This window comes from Macaca thibetana, chromosome 3, assembly GCF_024542745.1.
Source record: "Macaca thibetana thibetana isolate TM-01 chromosome 3, ASM2454274v1, whole genome shotgun sequence".
Lineage (NCBI taxonomy): Eukaryota > Metazoa > Chordata > Mammalia > Primates > Cercopithecidae > Macaca > Macaca thibetana.
This window is the reverse complement of record NC_065580.1, coordinates 157,646,183-157,667,165: the sequence shown is the minus strand read 5'-3', so window position 1 is coordinate 157,667,165 and position 20,983 is coordinate 157,646,183. Positions and strand designations below refer to the sequence as shown.

General features: G+C 45.3%; 2 protein-coding genes and 1 non-coding gene across 4 annotated transcripts in view; 1 reads left to right on the top strand and 2 right to left on the bottom strand.

Moving 5' to 3' along the window:
- GET1 (guided entry of tail-anchored proteins factor 1) overlaps positions 1 to 20,983 on the top strand; it is a 655,129-nt gene that overhangs the window by 605,103 nt on the left and 29,043 nt on the right. The gene's annotated exons all lie outside the window — the stretch shown is intronic.
- HMGN1 (high mobility group nucleosome binding domain 1) lies at positions 2,654 to 9,551 on the bottom strand. The gene is made up of 6 exons (XM_050784596.1): positions 9,399 to 9,551; positions 9,046 to 9,078; positions 8,922 to 8,951; positions 8,792 to 8,839; positions 5,689 to 5,817; positions 2,654 to 3,500 (listed from the first exon to the last, which is right to left on the bottom strand). The coding sequence occupies exons 1-6, from the start codon at positions 9,411 to 9,413 to the stop codon at positions 3,453 to 3,455; spliced, it is 303 nt and encodes a 100-aa protein (XP_050640553.1). The 5' UTR covers positions 9,414 to 9,551; the 3' UTR covers positions 2,654 to 3,452.
- On the bottom strand, positions 5,895 to 5,999 carry LOC126951888 (small nucleolar RNA U13). Its single transcript, XR_007724723.1, has one exon. It is a non-coding gene; the product is annotated as a small nucleolar RNA U13 (small nucleolar RNA).

The window sequence follows — 20,983 nt, the reverse complement described above, 5'->3', positions numbered from 1 at the left end:
AGGTGGGCAGATCATCAGGTCAGGAGTTTGAGACCAGCCTGACCAACATGGTGAAACCCAGTCTCTAATAAAAATGCAAAAAAATTAGCTGGGTGTGGTGGTGCACGCCTGTAATCTTAGCTACTCAGGAGGCTGAGGCAAGAGAGTTGCTTGAACCTAGGAGGCAAAGGTTGCAGTGAGCTGAAATCACACCACGCACTCCAGCATGGGCGACAGAGAGACTCCATCTCAGAAAAAACAACAAAAGGTGTTCCTTCCTGTGGGTAAGATGAAAAAAAAAGGAAAATGTGCAGCCTTAGGGCTAGCAAACACCCGAGTAATTGGTCAGATTTAACAAGGCAAGGCTTGCTCCAAAAAAACGTAGAAAAGCCTAACAGAGTAGTTCAAGGTAGGATCTTTTTTTTTTTTTTTTTTGAGACGGAGTCTCGCTCTGTCGCCCAGGCTGCAGTGCAGTGAGTGACCAGATCGCAGCTCACTGCAAGCTCCGCCTCCCGGGTTTACGCCATTCTCCTGCCTCAGCCTCCCGAGTAGCTGGGACTACAGGCGCCCGCTACCTCGCCCGGCTAGTTTTTTGTATTTTTTAGTAGAGACGGGGTTTCACCGTGTAGGCCAGGATGGTCTCGATCTCCTGACCTCGTGATCCGCCCGTCTCGGCCTCCCAAAGTGCTGGGATTACAGGCTTGAGCCACCGCGCCCGGCCAAGGTAGGATCTTAAAGTACTTCTGTTATGCTTTTCTACAATGTTTTTGGTATTAATCTATAAGCCAAAACCCTGTACCTGTTTTATTTTGTAAGAAAAACTAGTGATTTCTTTAAATGTGTCATTACAACGAGTATAGAACGATTGAAAAAATCTGTGATTCGAAAACATCTATGACCACTCTCAGGGGTGGGAAGTTTGGGGATTGCAACTAAGTAAACACTGGCAGATGGGTTCTATGGTTAAAAGGCTTAAAAACTCATCTATTCTACCTACACTTCAGAATTAAAGGCAAATCTGTTCATCACCCTTTCAGGCCTCCATCATGTAATGACCAACAGTGCTCAGGTGGCTCCTAGTCCTTCCCCATCCCCCAGGGGTTATCAAAGCTTCTTTGCGGTCAGTTCATCCCACGTCACCAACCTTTGCATTTGCTTTTACTGTTTCCTCACTATTCCCTATAAACTCTGCTCTGGCAGTCCGTGCAGAGATCTGTGATCTGTGATCCCACAGCTCCGCCTCCCGGGGCCGTTCTCCTGCCTCAGCCTCCCGAGTAGCTTGCCCGCCACCTCGCCTGGCTAGTTTTTTGTATTTTTTTTTAGAGAAAGGATCTCCTGGCCTTGTGATCCGCCCGTCTCGGCCTCCCAAAGTGCTGGGATTACCTACTATTCTTGCCTACAGCCCATAGGCAAAACAACACACCACGTGTAAAGAGGTTTGAATTCTGTTCCAAGGACCCCTCTTTAGTGATAACCTCAGCAAGGGCTGTTCTCTGGCCGTTTTCACTGTTGCCAAGCCAACAGTTGCCCTACACCCCCTCTAAAGACTATAGTTAGAGGGCAAAATGAGAATACAATGTATATGAAAGCAAATCTGGAAAATACATACCATAGTAGATTTAGTTGTAGCTTTTTTTTTTTTTTGAGACCAAGTTTCACTTGTCACCGAGGCTGGAATGCAATGGTGTGAACTCGGCTTACTGCAACCTCTGCCTCCTGGGTTCAAGCAATTCTGCCTCAGCCTCCTGAGTAGCTGGGATTACAGGTGCCCACCACTAAGCCCAGCTAATTTTTAAATTTTTATTAGAGATGGGGTCTCACCTTGGCCAGGCTGGTCTCAAACTCCTGACCCCAGGTGATCTACCCACCTCAGCCTCCCAAAGTGCTGGGATTACAGGTGTGAGCCATCATGCCCGGCCTACTCGATACTTTTTTTAACCTCATACGAAGAGCTAAGAATTATGTATTTGCTTTGATTCAAAGGATATTGGATTGTTTTTCCCTTAAACCAAGTCAAGCAACTTCAAAGGACATAGCAAGTATTAAAGCAGTTGTCTCACGTATCAGCCAAAAATGAACCACATCATGGTCCCGTATTATGTAATACTGTACCTTCTCTTTAGATAAACAAGTAGTTACCATTCTATTACAACTCCTTATAGTATTCACATAACAACATGCTGTACAGGTCTGTTGCCTAGCAGTAATAGGTTAAACCATTCCGCGCTACATATGTAATAGGCTATGCCACTGAGGGTTTGCGTAAGCACTCTTTATGACGTTCACGCACAAAAACTGCCTAACCATGTGTTTCTCAGACTGTATCCAGTCAGTAGTGACCCATGACTGTATTAAACAAAAATTAAAAATTTCACTTAAACAAAAAGTAAGATCAAATATGGAATTTTTTTTTTGAGATAAGGTCTCACTCTGTTGTTGCCCAGGCTGGAGTGCAGTGGTGCAATCTGGACGCGCTGCAACCTCCACCTCACAGATTCAAGCGATTCTCCTGGCTCAGCCTCCTGAGTAGCTGGGATTACAGGCACCAGCCACCACACCCAGCTACTTTTTTTGTATTTTTAGTAGGGACAGGGTTTCACCATGTTGGCCAGGCTCAAATGTGGAAATTCTGTAAATAAAATGTAAACCAGAATTTAATCCATGTGCTCCAAAATATTTTCATAATTGAGATTTTATTGGTTGAGGATCAGTACAGACATTTCAATTTGTACACAATTCTTAACATATGTAACGAAATTCTAAAAAGCCATGTATTGTAATTCTTTTTTAAAGTTATTCCAGTGACTTTCCAGCTTAAAATTTGGAAGCAAATTTTCCTTAAGAGGCTATCAAGTACCAGTATCTTCACATGTTGGTCAGCTGTTACGTATGGCCCACCAGTTCACAACTGAATAGCATGTACACTACATATTCAAATCTGTAATCTTTCACAGCACAGTAACGAAGTTAGTAGGCAAACAGGACGACCACAACCAAACATGTTACAGAGTGCACACAATTCCGACAGGGAGCGCCATGATCGAGGAGTGGTTTGCTTTAGGAAACAATTCTACTAAAAAACATGAGAATAGAAGTAAAATAAAATGTTCAAGACATTAAATGCAGGACTGACTCCATATTGCCATTTAATATGCTTTGTATTATAGGATATAAAAACTAACCCCCCATCTATGGAATGTTAAGCTGGCACCCGAGACAGTCAAAGCCTCCCGTAATTCAATATCCCACACTATTTTCTGGTTGTACCAAAAAATAAACAACCAGCAAATGATTTCACCTCTTAAAAAAAAGCATTTACACTTAAAAAATGGGATGAGGTGGGATTCCCTCCTTCTTAAAAATGTTTCTAGAGCTACTAAAAAACTTGCATTTACAAAATAGTTGATAAAAATATTCCTCTGGATTGTACAAGAAGGGAGACAGGGACCACTGGTAAGACATGGTATATGGTATTAATCAGACTTGGCTTCTTTCTCTCCTGCTTCATCAGAGGCTGGACTCTGCAAAAGAAAGGAAATTGAGATCTTTAGCACTTAAAATGTTGTCATTTTATTTATATGCAACTATCAGGTCTTTACAAAAGTCAATAATCTTTATTTGTAAAGTCACCTACTCTTGTTAAAAAACTTTTGCCGAGACGGGTGGATCACGAGGTCAGGAGATCACCTCCCACCCCAAATCAATACTTGGCGGGCGCCTGGCACTTGAGGCAGGAGAATGGCGTGAACCGGGAGGCGGTCATGTTCATATACAGAGAGCAGCCTCAAAAAAAAAAAAAAAAAAAAAAAAAAAAATGTGAGTTGCACCACATGTACATTCCAAGCTGAGGTCACTCTGTCTTCTTGTTTTAGCTTTGATGCCGTAACTACTGTTTTTCTGGTCTACTTAATGCCACGCATTTTACATCTTTGTGCTTTTTACTGATGATTTTGCTGTTTAAAATGGCCCCTAAGCATCTTGTCCAAGTGCTATCTAATGTTGCTAAATTCAAGGCTGTGATGTGCCACACAGAGAACGTATGTGTTGGACAGCTTTGTTCAGGTACGAATTACAGTGCTACTGGTAGTGAGTTCCATGTAAATTTAACATACATTAATTAAGGCATGTCTGAACAGAAGTACACATGTAACAAAGTCACATATTTATCAGTTGATGAAAATGTTGTGATCAGAGGTCTGTAGGAACCCAATCCTGTATTTCTCCTATGTGAAACGGTTTCATACTTGTGGCAGCCTTATATTAATAGAACACAGCTATAAACAAGAGAGAACCAACTGTAATTTCATAATATGTACTGGAAGGTCAAGTTCTTCCTTTAAAATCAGAACTAGATTAGCAATGTTATCTTATTATCACACAATATTTGATGTATGGTTAGAATTAAGAAGTACAGGTCAGGAGCAGTGGCTCACGCCTGTAATGGCAGCACTTTGGGAGGCCGAGGTGGGCGGATCACCTGAGGTCAGGAGTTTGAAATCAGCCTGGCTGACATGGTGAAACCCCGTTTCTACTAAAAATACAAAAAATTAGTTGGGCGTAGGGGTGCATGTCTGTAATCCCAGCTACTCGGGAGGCTGAGGCAGGAGAATCACTTGAACCCGGAGGCGGAGGTTGCAGTGAGCCGTCCCAGCACTGCACTCCAGCTTGGGCAACAATAGCGAAACTCCATCTCAAAAAAGAAAAAAGAAAAAACAAAGAAGGGAATTAAGAAATACAAGTTAAAAAAAAAAAAACTGTGATTGTAAATTTCTTAATTTAGGAATAAGTTTATAACAAGAATTTGATAAACATCAAATTTAGTATCAAAGAATTTGATATTTATCAAATTCTTAAGTGGTATCAAAATTTAAATATCAAAATTTAAAAATCAATATACTGAATTACTTATCTTTTCTAGCTTAGTTAATATAACAAACATAAAATAAAGAGGCCTGGCTTAACTGAACCTTGCAGTTATTTTTTAAGAAACAGCTTCCAGGCTAGAGGAGTACAGTGGTGTTCACAACAAACCAATCAAAATCTGTTACAGATTTCTTTGTTCCTTCTCTACTCCCACTGCTTGGTTAATCTCCCACTCTTGGTTAATAGCTTAAAACAAAAAATTGATCTTTTCATGAGGTCAGGAGATCGAGACCATCCCTCATAGCTACTAAAAAAACAAAAAAAAAGATTCAGGAGAATGGCGTGAACCCGGGAGGCGGAGCCTGCAGTGGTGAACACTGACACTGGGTGTCCGTCTCAAAAAAAAAAAAAAAAAAAAAATTCATGGGTAACAGAATGACTAAAAATAAACTAGTCTAATTTTTACTTGCTTTATGTATATTATTTAGACCTTTAAGAAAAATACAAACAAAACATTTTCATTAGAAACGAAAGTGGGAAAAATATGCCAAGAAAAATGCAAGTAAGGGTAATAAACTTTCGAAAATATATTTAAAAGCAACATCCAGAATATAAAAACAAAACAAAGATTAAATTATATCTCAAATTGAGCATATTAAAATTTCTTGCTCTTAAGCCATTTACGTATTTACTTTCCAATAGGATAAATCATAAACCATTTGTCCATTCATTTTGGGATACTGTACAAAACTTTGTTCAATATTATAATGAATACTGTTATCTGCTACAAAAAACGTACAATGTAGTATCTACTGTTCAGAGTGAAAACACACACACGCTTCTGACCTCCTCAGTTTTCGTTTCCCCGTTTTCTGCAGGTAAATCTTCTTTAGTTTCTTGGTTAGCCACTTCGGCCTGTTTTCCCTTTGCTCCCCTTTTCCCTTTTGTTTGCACTTTTTTGTCTGAAGATTTATCCTATGATAGAATAAGAATATATTTTAAGTACAAACTTTACCCCTTATTTACATTTTGTTTTTACTTTTCTCCCTTCATGTCAGACAAGTAATGTAAACAATGGTGCTGACTTCATAGCAAGGTTTGAGAGGGACATCTCACACATTAGTGTGAAAACCCAATTTTCAAGCTTATGAAAGGATCTCATTTTGTATAGACTGTATCTATAATAGATGTCACATTAATGTCTATCACACAACAGCTGATATACCTATTACATGAGACAACTTAGGGTTCACCCCAGTAATCAGGAAAACAGCGTATGCTAAGGAGATTTTAACAGTACTTGCATGTCAAGCCTCATTAGACATATGACAAATCCTAAAGCCCAAGCTATACTTCAGCACTGTCGCCATCATCTACTATTCTCTGCAGTTCCACATGACAAGACAAATGAAGTCGAATACCGGAGGAGTCTCGTCAACTGCATTCCCACCCATCCCCAAATTTGTTGTGAACTTGAACAATACTGTCCTCACAAGACCTTAACCCTCACATTAAGACCATTCACCTGAAAAAAAGCACCATGCCGTACGGTCAGGTTGACTATCCTGCTACAGTTACTCCCTTGATATCATATAATGAGGAATTAAAAGAATCAATTTTGAATTTATCATTTTCATATAGGTGTTTGAAGAATCTGAAAAGTACCGGTATTTAAAATGACCATACTAACTTGACACATTAAGTTCAAAATTTAAGCCATGTTAAAGAAACATAAAAATACTTTTGGATACCATCCATCAATACTGAGAAGAAAGCTTAACATTTATTTCTTGTTAGTAAGTATGCAACAGCAGCTAAATTAGTTTAGCCCCCAGCGGGTGGTATAAAAGACCCATAAGGATACTGACCAATTACTTGAGTTAAAGGGCCATAAAGACAAGCACACAACTTCAATGCTAACGTGGGTGGAAAAATCACTGCACGGTGTTCTGTACTAACAGCAGGATTCCACAGACAAAAATCACTGCAGGATGTTCTGTACTAACAGTAGGATTCCACAGACAGCATAATGACTTTTAATACTTCAACATCCTTCGAATAACACGTGTATCTGAGACAAAACTGCTACTACACACATGGCTATCACGAAGTTTCACAATCACTTGTGTACTGATTTCTAAAGATTTCTCATTAATTTCATAATCATTCCAATACAAAAAATACAAAACTGGGAAACAGTTAAAATAGAATACACAGTAATACCCTGAATTTGAAATATACCACCTGTAACCATTACCAGCTGATAAGCTAAATAAAACAAAATCAAGTTTCCCGAATGTTTGGACCTTCAAAACATTTAGTTCTAGGGAAATGACACACTGTAACAGATACGCCTTGAAAACATGTCTACTATGTAGTATGAAAATCCATACACCAAGTGCTTACCTTCTGTTTAAAGTCTGATCAACTATGAAGTCAAAGGTGTATTACAGAAACTAGATGTAAAAATGAACAAATCCCTTCTGCCCTTTTTTCCTTGGAGAAGGCTGACCTCATAGGCTCGTTCCTCAACGAGCACTGACATGAAGACTTACCTGTTAGCCTCTCAATTACATCTGATGTCCCAACCCACTGAGAGTCCAACTTGGAACTGTTTTCATTAAAAAATTTACTTTACAGTAGATCTCAAGGTGGACAAAGATAAATAAGAAATAAGAAAAATGTAAAGAGGGAAACAGGCAGATATTTCAGCCAATTAGTTTTAAAAAAAACCCCAACAACCCAGAATCAAAAAAGTAATAATATACCGCTCACACCAACATTTTAAACAAGGTCAGCTAATTTTTTAGGCCTTCATCAAGTTTCCGTGCTGTTCTAACTGTATACAGAGAATGACCACATTGTCTTCTGGTAATGAGATTGCAACTTGAAAAATACTATTCTCATACCTTCCTTGAAGCTTTATTTTTAAAAGGATCACAAAAACAGAACTTTCTGTTAAAGAAAACATAGTTAAGATTTTTTACACTCAGCTCTGTACAAAATTTAAATTAAAAAAGAAAAAACATCTTTGTTTTATACCTTTATTTAACAAGGACAAATTTAGTAATTATCCAAGAACTCCTCAATGTCAAGGAAATTAATCTTGCCTCTTCTGATGATTGTGCAGTGCTACACTTCTACCTACACTTTTAGGAAAGAGGTGAAGGCATTAACAAAAAAATTTTTTGAGACTTCAAACAGCAAACTTTCACCTAAGTTTAGGATAGAAATTAATCACCCCGTGAACATTAGAGCTTTACAGATGGTGGTTTCAATGCTAGATCCAAACACAAAGTTTATACACGTTTTACACATGTTCTGCTTTTCCACTCTGAAAGTTATCAAACACACGTATATCCAAAGCCAACTTCATTCTACAGACCTGCAATTCGAATCATGCAATCACGAATTTATTAGGGAGCAGCCAAAATCACGGTTTTGTATAACTGTTAATAAAACACTTTTAGAGTAGTAGCGGTTATTTTCTCAGAGATCACAACTTCTGACCTCCCCACTCCCACCCCGTAAAAAGGTTAAGATTTCCCCAAGTTGGCTTGGAAACTGTATAAAAACTTACACGTTCCCTGCCTCAGTCCTAACTTGGCTCTTTTATCCTCAAAAGAGGAAGTACAAGCATGCAATTAAAGGCCAACCACTAGCCACAACGTACGCAACGCAAAGAATAAATTTCCTTTGCAGACTTGCTAATATTTAATATTTTTTGTCGTCCCAAGTCTCCTAACATCTGCAGCAGCATTAGTGTGATATAGTCCTATAAACCAGGACGAATATATCCATTACATTTTACCCCAACCAGAAGAAGTTATTTACCGTAGTTATTAAAATATAAAGAAAGCTCAAATAGCTAATCAAAATGAAAAGTCCCGCATTAAGGAGCAGTGTACCTAAGGCCCCGCTGCACCCCAATGCGCGTCTCGAAGCCTACCTTCGCTGCTGCCTTTTTCGGCTTCGCTTCCACTTTGGCAGGAGGTTTCTGAAAGGCAAAAGTAGCACTGAACGTCCTTACCCGGGACGACCCGCGAAAAACAAACGGTTACGGGGCTGGCTTTACTTACAGCTGACAACCGCGCCGATCTCCTCTTGGGCTTGGAGAAAGAAAAAGGAGAGTCAGCGAGAAAGGCAGGCAGGCCAGCGGCTCACGGGAAACCCACCACCCCCCGCAGAAGGCTCCGAACTCACCTCTTCCTTGGCGGCCCCTTCGGCGGAGCTGACCTGCGGGGACAAGGAGACGGGCTAATGCAGGCGGGCCGCAGTCCCAGGACTCGCGCGCCCGCACGGCCCCGAGAACAATGCCCGGCCGCGTGACGTCATGGCTTCCCGCCGCCCCGTTCGAATCGCCCCCTTGGCTCCCCCGGCCGCCGAACGTTCCAGAACAGCCGCCCCCGCGGCCGCCGAGCGCCCGCCTGCCCGCCCGCCGGTCTCCAAGCGCCTCCCGGGCCCGTCGCCACCGTGAGTGCAGCGGGGCCTGGGCCTCGCGGGGCCCAGCAGACGGCGGCTCCAGGGGGCGTGTGCGGGCCGCGGCCACCGCTCACCTTCCTCTTGGGCATCCTGGCGGCGGGGAAGGCGCGTGCCGGGTGCCTGCGGGCCGCGGCGCGCCGAGAGCCTTCGCGAAACTGGGCTGCCTGGCCGCTGCCACTCCTCCCGCCGCCCGAGCTGCTGAGACCCACAGCGGGGGCGGTGGGAGAACCGGATGGAACCGGATTGGGAGCCCGCCTCCTCCTCCCCCCGCGTCCCCTGCCGCGGGCTCCCCCTCCCCTCCGGCCGGGCCGCCCCCCGCCCCCGCCCCCGCCCATTGGCTGTGGGGCTCAGCCCGCGCCCGGAATAGGTGAGACAGGCCGTCACTCGACCTTGCGCTCCGCCCCCTCCCGGGCGCCCCCCCACCCCTTCCCGCCGTCTCGCGGGGCCCCAGGCCCAGGCGAAGGGGGCGGGGCCCCAGTGGCGCTCCGACCTCACGGTAGTTTGTTTGAAGCAGAGCTGCGAAGTGCGGTCTGCGCGCTGATTGGCGGGAGCATGCCACGTGACCGCAGGTCCCCACCCACAATCCTTCTGGATACCTGGGCGCCTTCAGGCCACTGGCATCTGGCCCCTCCCCTCTGGGGTGAATTGGGTTCGAACATTTATAGTTGGTATCTTAGACTGGGAAGGGAGAAGGACAAGGGATACAGGCACTAGCAAATTCCTCCCGCCTCAGTCGGCAAGAAAGGCTATTCAGGGGCTCCAGCTTCGCAGGCCTGCGTGAAACAGGCCCTGGTGCGCAGGCGTTGGAGGAGGGCGTGGGAAGGAGAGCCGACGAGAGCTCGGCGTGGGCCAGTGCGCAGGCGCGGGACGCTTGCTGCGCTTTCACTCGCCCAGGTCCACACCTGGGGCTCCGATGCGAAGTTACGGCAGGCGGCCTTTCTGTGTAACTTCCTTCCTTCCTTTCTTTTATTTAAGACAGGGTCTCGTTGTGTCATCCAGGCCGGAGTGCAGTGGTGCAATCACGGTTCACTGCAGCCTCGACCTCTTCGGCTCCAGCGATCCTCCCACCCCAGCCTGCCGAGTAGCTGGGACCACAGTGCACCACTATGCCCGGCTAACTTTTGTATTTTTTGTAGAGGCGGGGTTTCACTATGTTGCTCAGCCTGGTCTCCAACTCCTGGGCTCAAGCAACCCTCCCGCCTTGGCCTGCCAAAGTGCTGGGAATCCAAGCTGTGGAACTTTCTTCAGATTTCCCTGAGGACTGCAGGTGCACGACGGTCGTTTTTGGGCTCAGAGTAGGGCAGCTCTCAGATTGCAGCTCCTGCGAACCGTTCGCGACCGTCTCCAGCACTCGCGGACCCCCAGAGGAATGTTTTATTTTCTCCATAGCATTGATGGAATATATATCCTTATACATTCCATGTATATCTCAGCAAGAATACGCACGGAAGTGGTACCAGCGGTTGCCTCTGGGGAGAACTGGGGAGATTGAGGGTAAAATTTCCCTTTCTCGTGTGTAGTGTTTTTTTTCACTTTCCTACCTGCATGGATTACCTTAAAAAAATTCAACATCAGGGAGTACCCAAGTTTGTGGCACAAGCATGCACTGAGCACTTGCCTTGTGGCAGGCACCGTGAAGTCCCTGGGGTAGAGAGAATCCAGGTTTGTATCCCAAGCACTGGGTCTAGTAATTTAGTGGAGAGAGAAAGTACTCAATTGGCCTAGTAAAGAAAGGGGAAGCCATCGGCATAGGTTGGTCAGCATATTTCAAGGCATGCTGACTTACTAGAGTGTGGCAGCCCACCAAGACCTTTAAAGTGTCAGGGATGGAGATACGAAAAATGGACGTAAAGATCAGGGGAAAGAGGTAGAAAAAAAAGAAGAGCAGCCGGTCGTGAAGTTCGATCACTATCCAAAGATCGAGGGATACTGCAAGGTCTTAAGCAAGGGAACACTATGCTTTTGGACTTACCTTATAAAGATCTTTCTCCCGTAGGAACCGAAGATGCGCTAGGTCAGAGGTGACAACTGATGGTCCACAGATGTTTTCTTTGGCCTAGTTTTTTTAAGTTGCCAACACAAACAAATGGAGCAGCCAGAACTCAAATGAAAAACTATTTGGCAGTATCTTTTTTTTTTTTTTTTAAAGAAACAAGGTTTCACTCTGTTGCCCAGGCTGGAGTGCAGTGCTATTCACAGGTGTGATTCCACTACTCATCAGCGTGGGAGTTTTGACCTGCTCCGTTTCTTACCTGGGCCGGTTCACCCCTTCATAGGTAAACTTGCGGGTCTTTTGCTCCCTGGAAGGTCACCATCGTGGTGCTAATCACAGTGTAAACACCTGATCAGCACAACCCACTGTAGCCCAGAACTGGATTCAAGCAATCCTCCTGCCTCAGGTTCCCAAGTAGTTGGGACTACAGGTGTGTGCCACCATCTCCAGCTGGCGATATGTTTTAAACTTAAACAGAGGCCGGGCGCGGTGGCTCACGCCTGTCATCCCAGCACTTTGGGAGGCCGAGACGGGCGGATCACGAGGTCAGGAGATCGAGACCATCCTGGCTAACACGGTGAAACCCCGTCTCTACTAAAAATTACAAAAAACTAGTTGGGCGAGGTGGCGGGCACCTGTAGTCCCAGCTACTCGGGAGGCTGAGGCGGGAGAATGGCGTGAACCCGGGAGGCGGAGCTTGCAGTGAGCTGAGATCCGGCCACTGCACTCCAGCCTGGGCGACAGAGCGAGACTCCGTCTCAAAAAAAAAAAAAAAAAAACTTAGACACTTAGACACTTTCAGGACTCAGTCATTCCACTGCTGGAAAGGTACACAACAAAAATGCTTATATATTTTCACCAGAAGACATGAAATAGAATATTTATAGCAGAACAATTTGTTATAAGCCCAAACAGAGCAATCTAAATGCCAATCAACAAAAGAATAGATGAATAAATGGAAGACTGTCAGCAATGAAAATGACCCATATGCTACTACATACAACAATGTGGATTAATTTCACTAGCATAATGTTGAGAGAAAGATACCAAATCCAAAAGTGTGTACACTGTGTGATTTTATTCATATAATGTACAAAAGCAGGCAAAACGAATCCAGTCTGTTGGAAGACAGGATAGTGCTTCCTGGTTGGGGTTGAGGTGGGGAACTAGCGACTGGAGGAGAGAGCAATGGAAAAATTTGGGGGGCTGGCTATTCATGCTCGGTTTCTTGGTCTGGATGTTGGTTGTACTATGTTCACTTCATGAATACTAATTGAGCTGTTCACTTATGTTTACGTTTCTGGGTATATATAAGTTTTGTTGTTTTTTTTTTTTTTTTTTTGACAGAGTTTGGCTGCTTTACCCAGGCTGGAGTGCAGTGGCGAGATCTCGGCTTACTGCAAGCTCCGCCTCCTGGGTTCACACCATTCTCCTGCCTCAGCCTCCGAAGTAGCTGGGACTACAGGCGCCTGCCACCACGCCCGGCTAATTTTTTGTATTTTTAGTAGAGACGGGGTTTCACCGTGTTAGCCAGGATGGTCTCAATCTCCTGACCTCGTGATCCACCTGCCTTGGCCTCCCAAAGTGATGGGATTACAGGGAAGCCATTGCGTCCAGCCTATAATAAAGTATTTTTTCAACATGTCAGAGTCAGAAATTTTCACTTACAAATTTAGCTCTTCCACTTCTCTTGTCATCCTTTCTGCATACGTTCCACAGACTGCACTTGACCTTGTATCTTGTAAGGAGGTGTTCTTAAGCCATCGTCCTGCCTCAGCCTCTCATGGACAAATGATTTTTTTTTTTTTTTTTTTTTTTTTTTTTTTTTTTTTTTTTTTTTGAGACGGAGTCTCACGCTGTTGCCCAGGCTGGAGTGAGTGGCGCGATCTCGGCTCACTGCAAGCTCCGCCTCCCGGGTTCCCGCCATTCTCCCGCCTCAGCCTCCTGAGTAGCTGGGACTACAGGCGCCCGCCACCGGCCCGGCTAATTTTTTGTATTTTTAGTAGAGACGGGGTTTCACTGTGGTCTCGATCTCCTGACCTTGTGATCCGCCCGCCTCGGCCTCCCAAAGTGCTGGGATTACAGGCTTGAGCCACCGCGCCCGGCCTTTTTTTTTTTTTTTTTTAATGGAGGGATTCTCACTCAGTCGGCCAGACTGGAGTGCAGTGGCACTATCTCTGCTCACTGCAACCTCTGCCTCCTGGGTTCAAGCAATTTTCCTGCCTCAGCCTCCCAAGTAGCTGGGATTACAGACGCACACCACCAGGCCCAGATAATTTTTGTATTTTTAGTAGAGACAGGGATTCACCATATTGGTCAGACTGGTCTCAAACTCCCGATCTCAGGTGATCCACCCACCTTGGCCTCCCAAAATTCTCGGATTACAGGCGCAAGCCACTGGGCCCAGCTGACAACTAATTTTTGACAAGGACACCATGAATATGCAATAGAGAAAGGCTGAAGCGGGGAGGATTACTTGAGTTCAAGACTTCGAGAAAACCAGCCTGGGCCACATAATGAGACCCCTATCTCTTTTTAAAAAAGTATTGTATACTAAAAGTTTACTAAGAGAGTGGATCTTAATATGTGAAGTGTTTTGTCACAAAAATAGCAGCAATCATCATAAAGCAGGTGTAGTGAAACTGCGAGGGGACAAGTATGTTTATGGCCTTGATGGTGGTAATGGTTTCACAAGTGTATACTTATCCCGAATCTCATCCAAATGTTTACGTTCAATATGTACAGTTTTGATATGTTAATCATACCTGAATAAAGTGGTTTTAAAAAAGAGTTGGCAGGGTGCAGTGGCTCCTGCCTGTAATCCTAGCACTTTGGGAGGCCAAGGCAGGAGGATTGCTTGAGCCCAGGAGTTCACGACCAATTTGAGCAACACAGGGAGACCCCTGCCTCTACAAAAAGTAGTAGAAAAAAATTAGCTGGGCATAGTGGTGCATGCTTGTAATTACAGCTACTCAGGTGACTGAGGCTGGAGAATCACTTGAACCTGAAAGGCGGAGGTTGCAGTGAGCTGAGATTGTGCCACTGCACTCCAGCCTGGGCGACAGAGAGATCCTGTCCCTCCCAAAAAAGAGCCAAGCTTGGCCGGGAGCGGTGGCTCACGCCTGTAATCCCAGCACTTTGGGAGGCGGAGGCGGGTGGATCACGAGGTCAGGAGATCGAGACCATCCTGGCTAACACGGTGAAACCCCGTCTCTACTAAAAAATACAAAAAACTAGCCAGGTGAGGTGAGGTGGCGGGCACCTGTAGTCCCAGCTACTCGGGAGGCTGAGGCAGGAGAATGGTGTGAACCCGGGAGGCAGAGCTTGCAGTGAGCTGAGATCTGGCCACTGCACTCCAGCCTGGGCGACAGAGCGAGACTCTGTCTCAAAAAAAAAAAAAAAAAAAAGGCCGGGCGCGGTGGCTCAAGCCTGTAATCCCAGCACTTTGGGAGGCCGAGGCGGGTGGATCACGAGGTCAGGAGATCGAGACCATCCTGGCTAACACGGTGAAACCCCATCTCTACTAAAAAATACAAAAAACTAGCCGGGCGAGGGTGGCGGGCGCCTGTAGTCCCAGCTACTCGGGAGGCTGAGGCAGGAGAATGGCGTAAACCCGGGAGGTGGAGCTTGCAGTGAGCTGAGATCCGGCCACTGCACCCCAGCCTGGGCGACAGAGCAAGACTCCGTCTCAAAAAAAAAAAAAAAAAAAAAAGAGCCAAGCTGCCTGTCCTCATAGGACTTGTGCTCTAGCATGAGAAGACAGACAATAAACCAGTAAACAGGATACTTTGACATAGTTGTAAGCGCCTTGAAGGAAGAAAACACAGAGTTTAGCCTGAGAGGTTGAGATGTAGGATCGGGTTATCTTGGGATGGGGGAGACCAGGGGTACATATTAAAGTCGTTTAGGCAATGAATGACTAGGATCTTGGCTGTAGGGATGGGGATCCGTGGTAGTGGTGGTGAAGTGGGGATATATATTGGTGGGGAATGGCAGGACTCTTCAGTGAATCTGATGTGAGACAGAGCACAGAGACTTTTGGCCATGAGCAATAGAAACCCAAATTAGCATCAACCACGAGAAAGGAGATCATCTCCAACAATAGAAGATGGATGTGGGATTCATAATAGGCTTGCCCTGGGTCCTGGACTTAGCAGCTTAATGGGTTATCACAGTCCCAAGTTCTTTTTTTTTTTTTCTTTTTTTCTTTTTTGAGATGGAGCTTCACTTTTGTCGCCCAGGCTGGGGTGCAGTGGCGCGATCTTGGCTCCCTGCAACCTCTGCCTCCTGAATTCAAGCGACTCTTCTGCCTCAGCCTCCCAAGTAGCTGGGATTACAGGCGGCTGCCACCACACCCGGGTAATTTTTGTGTTTTTAGTAGAGACGAGGTTTCACCATGTTGGCCAGGCTGGTCTCAAACTCCTGACCTCAGGGGATCCACCCGCCTCAGCCTCCCAAATTGCTGGGATTACAGGTGTGAGCCACTGCGTCCAGCCTGTTTCTTTTTTTCCTCTTTTGTTGTGCCTCTTTCTGAGTTGGCTTCTTTCTCTGTCTGAAATTGAAATTCTAGGTATCTTATCCAGATTACAGCATCCAGACAAATAATGTCTATTTTCTCAGAGTGTCTGTCAATGGACTTTTCTTAGAATTTAGAATTTAGTCACAGTGAGGGGGACTCGGATACCCTTTTGACCAAATCAGGCCCACCCCTGGAGTTGGGCCGGAGTGGAGACAGTAGACACTTGAACAAATGAGGGCTCTGTCAGGAAGGACAATGAGAAGAGTTGATGTGGCCTGGTATTCAGCAGTATCTACCAGGTTGTGTGGATGGGGAGCCATTTGCCCTGCCAGGGACGCAGAGAGTTTGAGAGGAAGCTGGTAGGTCTGGTGTTGATGCTTTACGTTTTGGGAAATATCCGGGTCCAGCAGGCAGTTGCAGCTACAGGCCTGGAGCTTAGGAGGAAGGAAATATTTGAAAGAAAAGAGATGTTCGGGTGAGAGCTGAAACCTCAGGCATGTGGAGGGGTCAAATGGGGAACGTAAAATGCCTACAGCTGGCAACTAGATATGTCACCCATTGTCCTGATGAAGCAGTTTCAGCGAGTGGCAGGGCAGAAAAAAAGCTGACGGTAGAGAGTGGAAGGGAAGGGAAGAAATGGGAAGAGCTCTGGATCCTACACTGCTGTGCTGGGCCACACTGTTTCCCTGGAAGCCCAGGATCTGAGCTGGTTTGTCCACATGATGAAGACAGAAGATAAACAGGGTAGATGTGACCCAAGCCTGTGAACCAAGGAGAAGGTAGGAAGGGAGGTGATGGTCAGAACATGTGAGTGCTCAGCACTCATCACTCTATTGGATATCCAGGCTGCTGCAGAAGGATGAGAAGCAAAAGACGCAAATAAGAGCAAAAACACAGGGCTTGACACAGCTTGTCTATCATCACTATGATGGATGAGCTGGCCAGAGACACCCAAACACAAATACAGACATATAGCTCACCATGCAGCATATGTTTCTAGGCTGTTTCCAAACGTTATGGATACATGACTGTGTAATTAATTGTCATTAGATACGATGACTGGATTTCTGTTATTGCATGTATCCCTCTAGGAGTCCACAGTACTGATTGTTATTTTAAAAAGAACACTAAGCTAGCCATAAATTGGTCACATTATTCTCTCCTGCTCACAAATGAAGCCCGGTTTTCCAAATATGGAAAGGAAGGGTCCCTTGCTTCTCTCCGATATAGCTCAGCTTTTGTGGCTTCAGAGGATAATCACGCCCTCTAAGGGGCAGCCCACTTAATATTCAAGACCTGAGTGAAACCCCTCCCTGCAAAACCTACTCAGATATTAAGGGACACTTGTTCGGCCTCTTTTTTTTTTTTTTTTTTTTTTTGAGACGGAGTCTCGCTCTTTCGCCCAGGCTAGAGTGCAGTGGCGTGATCTTGGCTCACTGCAAGCTCCGCCTCTCCAGTCTACGCCATTCTCTTGCCTCAGCCTCCCGAGTAGCTGGGACTACAGGCACCCACCACCACACCTGGCTAATTTTTTGTATTTTTAGTAGAGATGGGGTTTCACCTTGTTAGCCAGGATGGTCTCAATCTCCCGACCTCGTGATCCGCCCGCCTCGGCCTCCCAAAGTGCTGGGATTACAGGCATGAGCCACCGCGCCCGGCCTCTGCCTGACTCTTGAAATCACATGAACAAGCTAAAGGTTTCCCTGTCTCTTGTGAGCTATAAAAGCAGAGGCAATGGTACAGACATGTGTATCTGACATGGCCTGAGGGGCGCTCCATTCTGAAGCCTGCAGGAGGAAGCTGCCTTAAGTTTGATTAGATGTTGCCCTACGTCTGTGGTTTGGAGTGTTGGCCAGGATAATAACTAAACGCAGAAAAAAATGTCGTCTAAATGCTACTTTTACATTTTTCTTTTTTTGTTTTTGAGACTTTTTTTTTTTTTTTTTTTTTGAGACGGAGTCTCACGCTGTTGCCCAGGCTGGAGTGCAGTGGCGCGATCTTGGCTCACTGCAAGCTCCACCTCCTGGGTTCACGCCATTCTCCTGCCTCAGCCTCCTGAGTAGCTAGGACTACAGGCGCCCGCCACCGCGCCCAGCTAATTTTTTGTATTTTTAGTAGAGACGGGGTTTCACTGTGGTCTCGATCTCCTAACCTTGTGATCCGCCCGCCTCGGCCTCCCAAAGTGCTGGGATTACAGGCTTGAGCCACCGCGCCCGGCCTTTTTTGAGACTTAACTCTGTCACTCAGGCTGAAATGCAGTGGTATGATCATAGCTCACTGTAATTTCAGACTCCTGGGCTCAAGAGATCCTCGTGCCTTGGCCTCCCAAAGCCCTGGGATTCCAGGCATGAGCTCCCGGGCTCAGCCAAGGCCTTTAATATCACATGATTTTGCATCTTCCTCTTGTTGCTTGTATTGATCATATTTGCATGCTGCAAAATGCTTTTTCCGTGGCACTCTGCCATGTGGTCATCTCAACACCCTGAACTATATGTGAAGTACCATCAATTTAGGTTTGATCCAAAAAGGACTTTCTCATTATCAAAATGTGCCTGTTATGTTGCCTGGGCCAGCGAAGTTATTCTTTCCATTAATAGCTCTAAATGGAATGAGAAATCTTGGACTCGTAGGTTAGTCTATTTTACTTGTGTGTTTATTTTGAATACTTTCGAAATGTTTGGTGAAACTTAATTTGGAACATTACAGGGCGCTCTCTCATCTCCGAGCCGACCTGTAAGAAAAGGGGAGAATTGTCTCTTCAGTGTGTCACTCGTGGGGCTGTAGGGGAGGCACGGAGATCACAGGTTGCATTTTTCACTGGAAATTTTCTAACACACACCTATTAATCAGTCTAGCCTATTTTTCCATGGGAGGGAGATGAAAATAATGAAGTATATGAAATCACTTATTAACCCTTGCGTGCTCAATCCCCACATTAGATCAGGGCCTTCTGTATTTAATAGCATTCCATACTACTTTTTTGTTTTGTGTTTGAGATGGAGTCTTGCCCTGCCACCTAGGCTGGAGTGCAGTGGTGCGATCTCAGCTCACTGCAACCCCTGCCTCCTGGGTTCAAGCGATTCTCCTGGCTCAGCCTCCCGAGCAGCTGGGATTACAGGCACATGCCACCATGCCTGGCTAATTTTTGTATTTTTAGTAGAGACAGGGTTTCACTATGTTGGTCAAGCTGGTCTTGAACTCTTGACCTCAGGTGATCTGCCCACCTCAGCCTCCCAAAGTGCTGGGATTACAGGCATGAGCCACCACGCCTGAACTATTTTTTTGAAAAAGTCTTAAATAATGCACACACCCCATTTTTATTTTATGCATATCCTTCCTTTATTTTATATTATTTACAAACAATACAATGTGCATCTGTAAACCTATCATCCAACTTGGAGCTAGGATGTGGACAGTTACCAAGATAAACTTATGTGTCCCTTCAAAATGCTTTGCATGCTTATAATTATTTATAGTACTTACAGTTGTTTGTTTAGTTAAGCCATAAGAGAACAAGGTCTGGGCATATTTGGTTCATCATCATATTTTACCCTGCAGTGAGTGAAGTATCTGATACCTAAAAGGCTTTAATATCTTTTTTAAAATATCTTTTTTTAAAGAAAAATGTAATTCTTGTAAAAACACATATCATAACATTTACCATTGTAACGATTGTCAAGTGTGCAGTTCAGTAGTGTTAAGTGCTATGGTACAACAGATCTCCAAAACTCTGCCCATTAAACAACTTCCCATATCCACATCCCCCCAGTCTTTGGTAGCCACTATTCTACTTTCTGTTTCTCAGTTTGACTACTTTAGATGCCTCATACAAGAGGAATCGTACAATATTTGTTTTTTGTGACTGGTTTATTTCACTTAGCATAATGTCGCCAGGGTTCATCCATGTTGTAGCATGTCAGAATCTTTTTTTTTTTTTTTGAGATGGGGTCTCACTCTGTCGCCCAGGCTCACTGCAACCTCCGCCTTCCGGGTTCAGTGGCGCGATCATCACTCACTGCAGGCTCCATCTCCAGGCTTAAGCAATCCTCTCATCTTGGCCTCCCAAAGTGCTGGGATTACAGATATGAGCCTCTAACCTTGGCCACTGAGCTTATTTATTTATTATTATTTTTTGAGACAGAGTCACACTCTGTCCCCCAGGCTGGAGTGCAGTGGCATGATCTCTGCTCACTATAACCTCCACCTCCCGGGTTTAGGTGATTCTCCCACTTCACCCTCCCAAGTAGCTGGGTTTACAGGTGCCTGCCACCACGCCCAGATACTTTTTGTATTTTTAGTGGAGACAGGGTTTCACCATGTTGGCCAGGCTGGTCTCGAACTCCTGACCTCAGATGATCTGCCTGCTTTGGCTTCCCAAAGTGCTGGGATTACAGGCATGAGCCACCGCACCTGGCCTCAGCTTATTTTATTTATTTTGTAGAGGCAGGTTCTCACTATGTTGGCCGGGCTAGTCTCAAACTCCTGACCTCAAGGAATCTTCCCACCTTGGCTTCCCAAAGTGCTGGGATTACAGGTGTGAGCCAACACAGTCTCATTTTTAAAAAGATTTAATTTAATTTAATTTTCAGGCTGGAGTGCAGTGGCACAATCTTGGCTCACTGCAACCTCCACCTCATGTATTCAAGAGATTCTCATGCCTCAGCCTCCTAAGTAGCTGGGATTACAGGCGTGTGCCACCACATCCTGCTGTTTATTTTTATTTTTAGTAGGGACAGGGTTTCACCATGTTGTCCAGGCTGGTCTTGAACTCCTGGCCTCAAGTAATCTGCCCACTTCAGCCTCCCAAAGTGCTGGGATTATAGGTGTGAGCCACCACACCCAGCCTCATTTTATTTTATTTTATTTTATTTTATTTTATTTTATTTTTTTTTTGAGACGGAGTCTCGCTCTGTCGCCCAGGCTGGAGTGCAGTGGCCGGATCTCAGCTCACTGCAAGCTCCGCCTCCTGGGTTCGGGCCATTCTCCTGTCTCAGCCTCCTGAGTAGCTGGGACTACAGGCGCCCGCCACCTCGCCCGGCTGGTTTTTTTTGTATTTTTTAGTAGAGACGGGGTTTCACCGTGTTAGCCAGGATGGTCTCCATCTCCTGACCTCGTGATCCACCCGTCTCAGCCTCCCAAAGTGCTGG

Bases quoted from the DNA above. Each gene is read 5' to 3' on its own strand.
- HMGN1 (XM_050784596.1), bottom strand. The intron at 8,952-9,045 runs GTGAGTTCGGAG...TCTTTCTCCAAG, and splicing joins AAGGGGCCGCCAAGGAAGAG to CCCAAGAGGAGATCGGCGCG. The intron at 3,501-5,688 runs GTCAGAAGCGTG...TTTCTTTTGCAG, and splicing joins GGGAAACGAAAACTGAGGAG to AGTCCAGCCTCTGATGAAGC.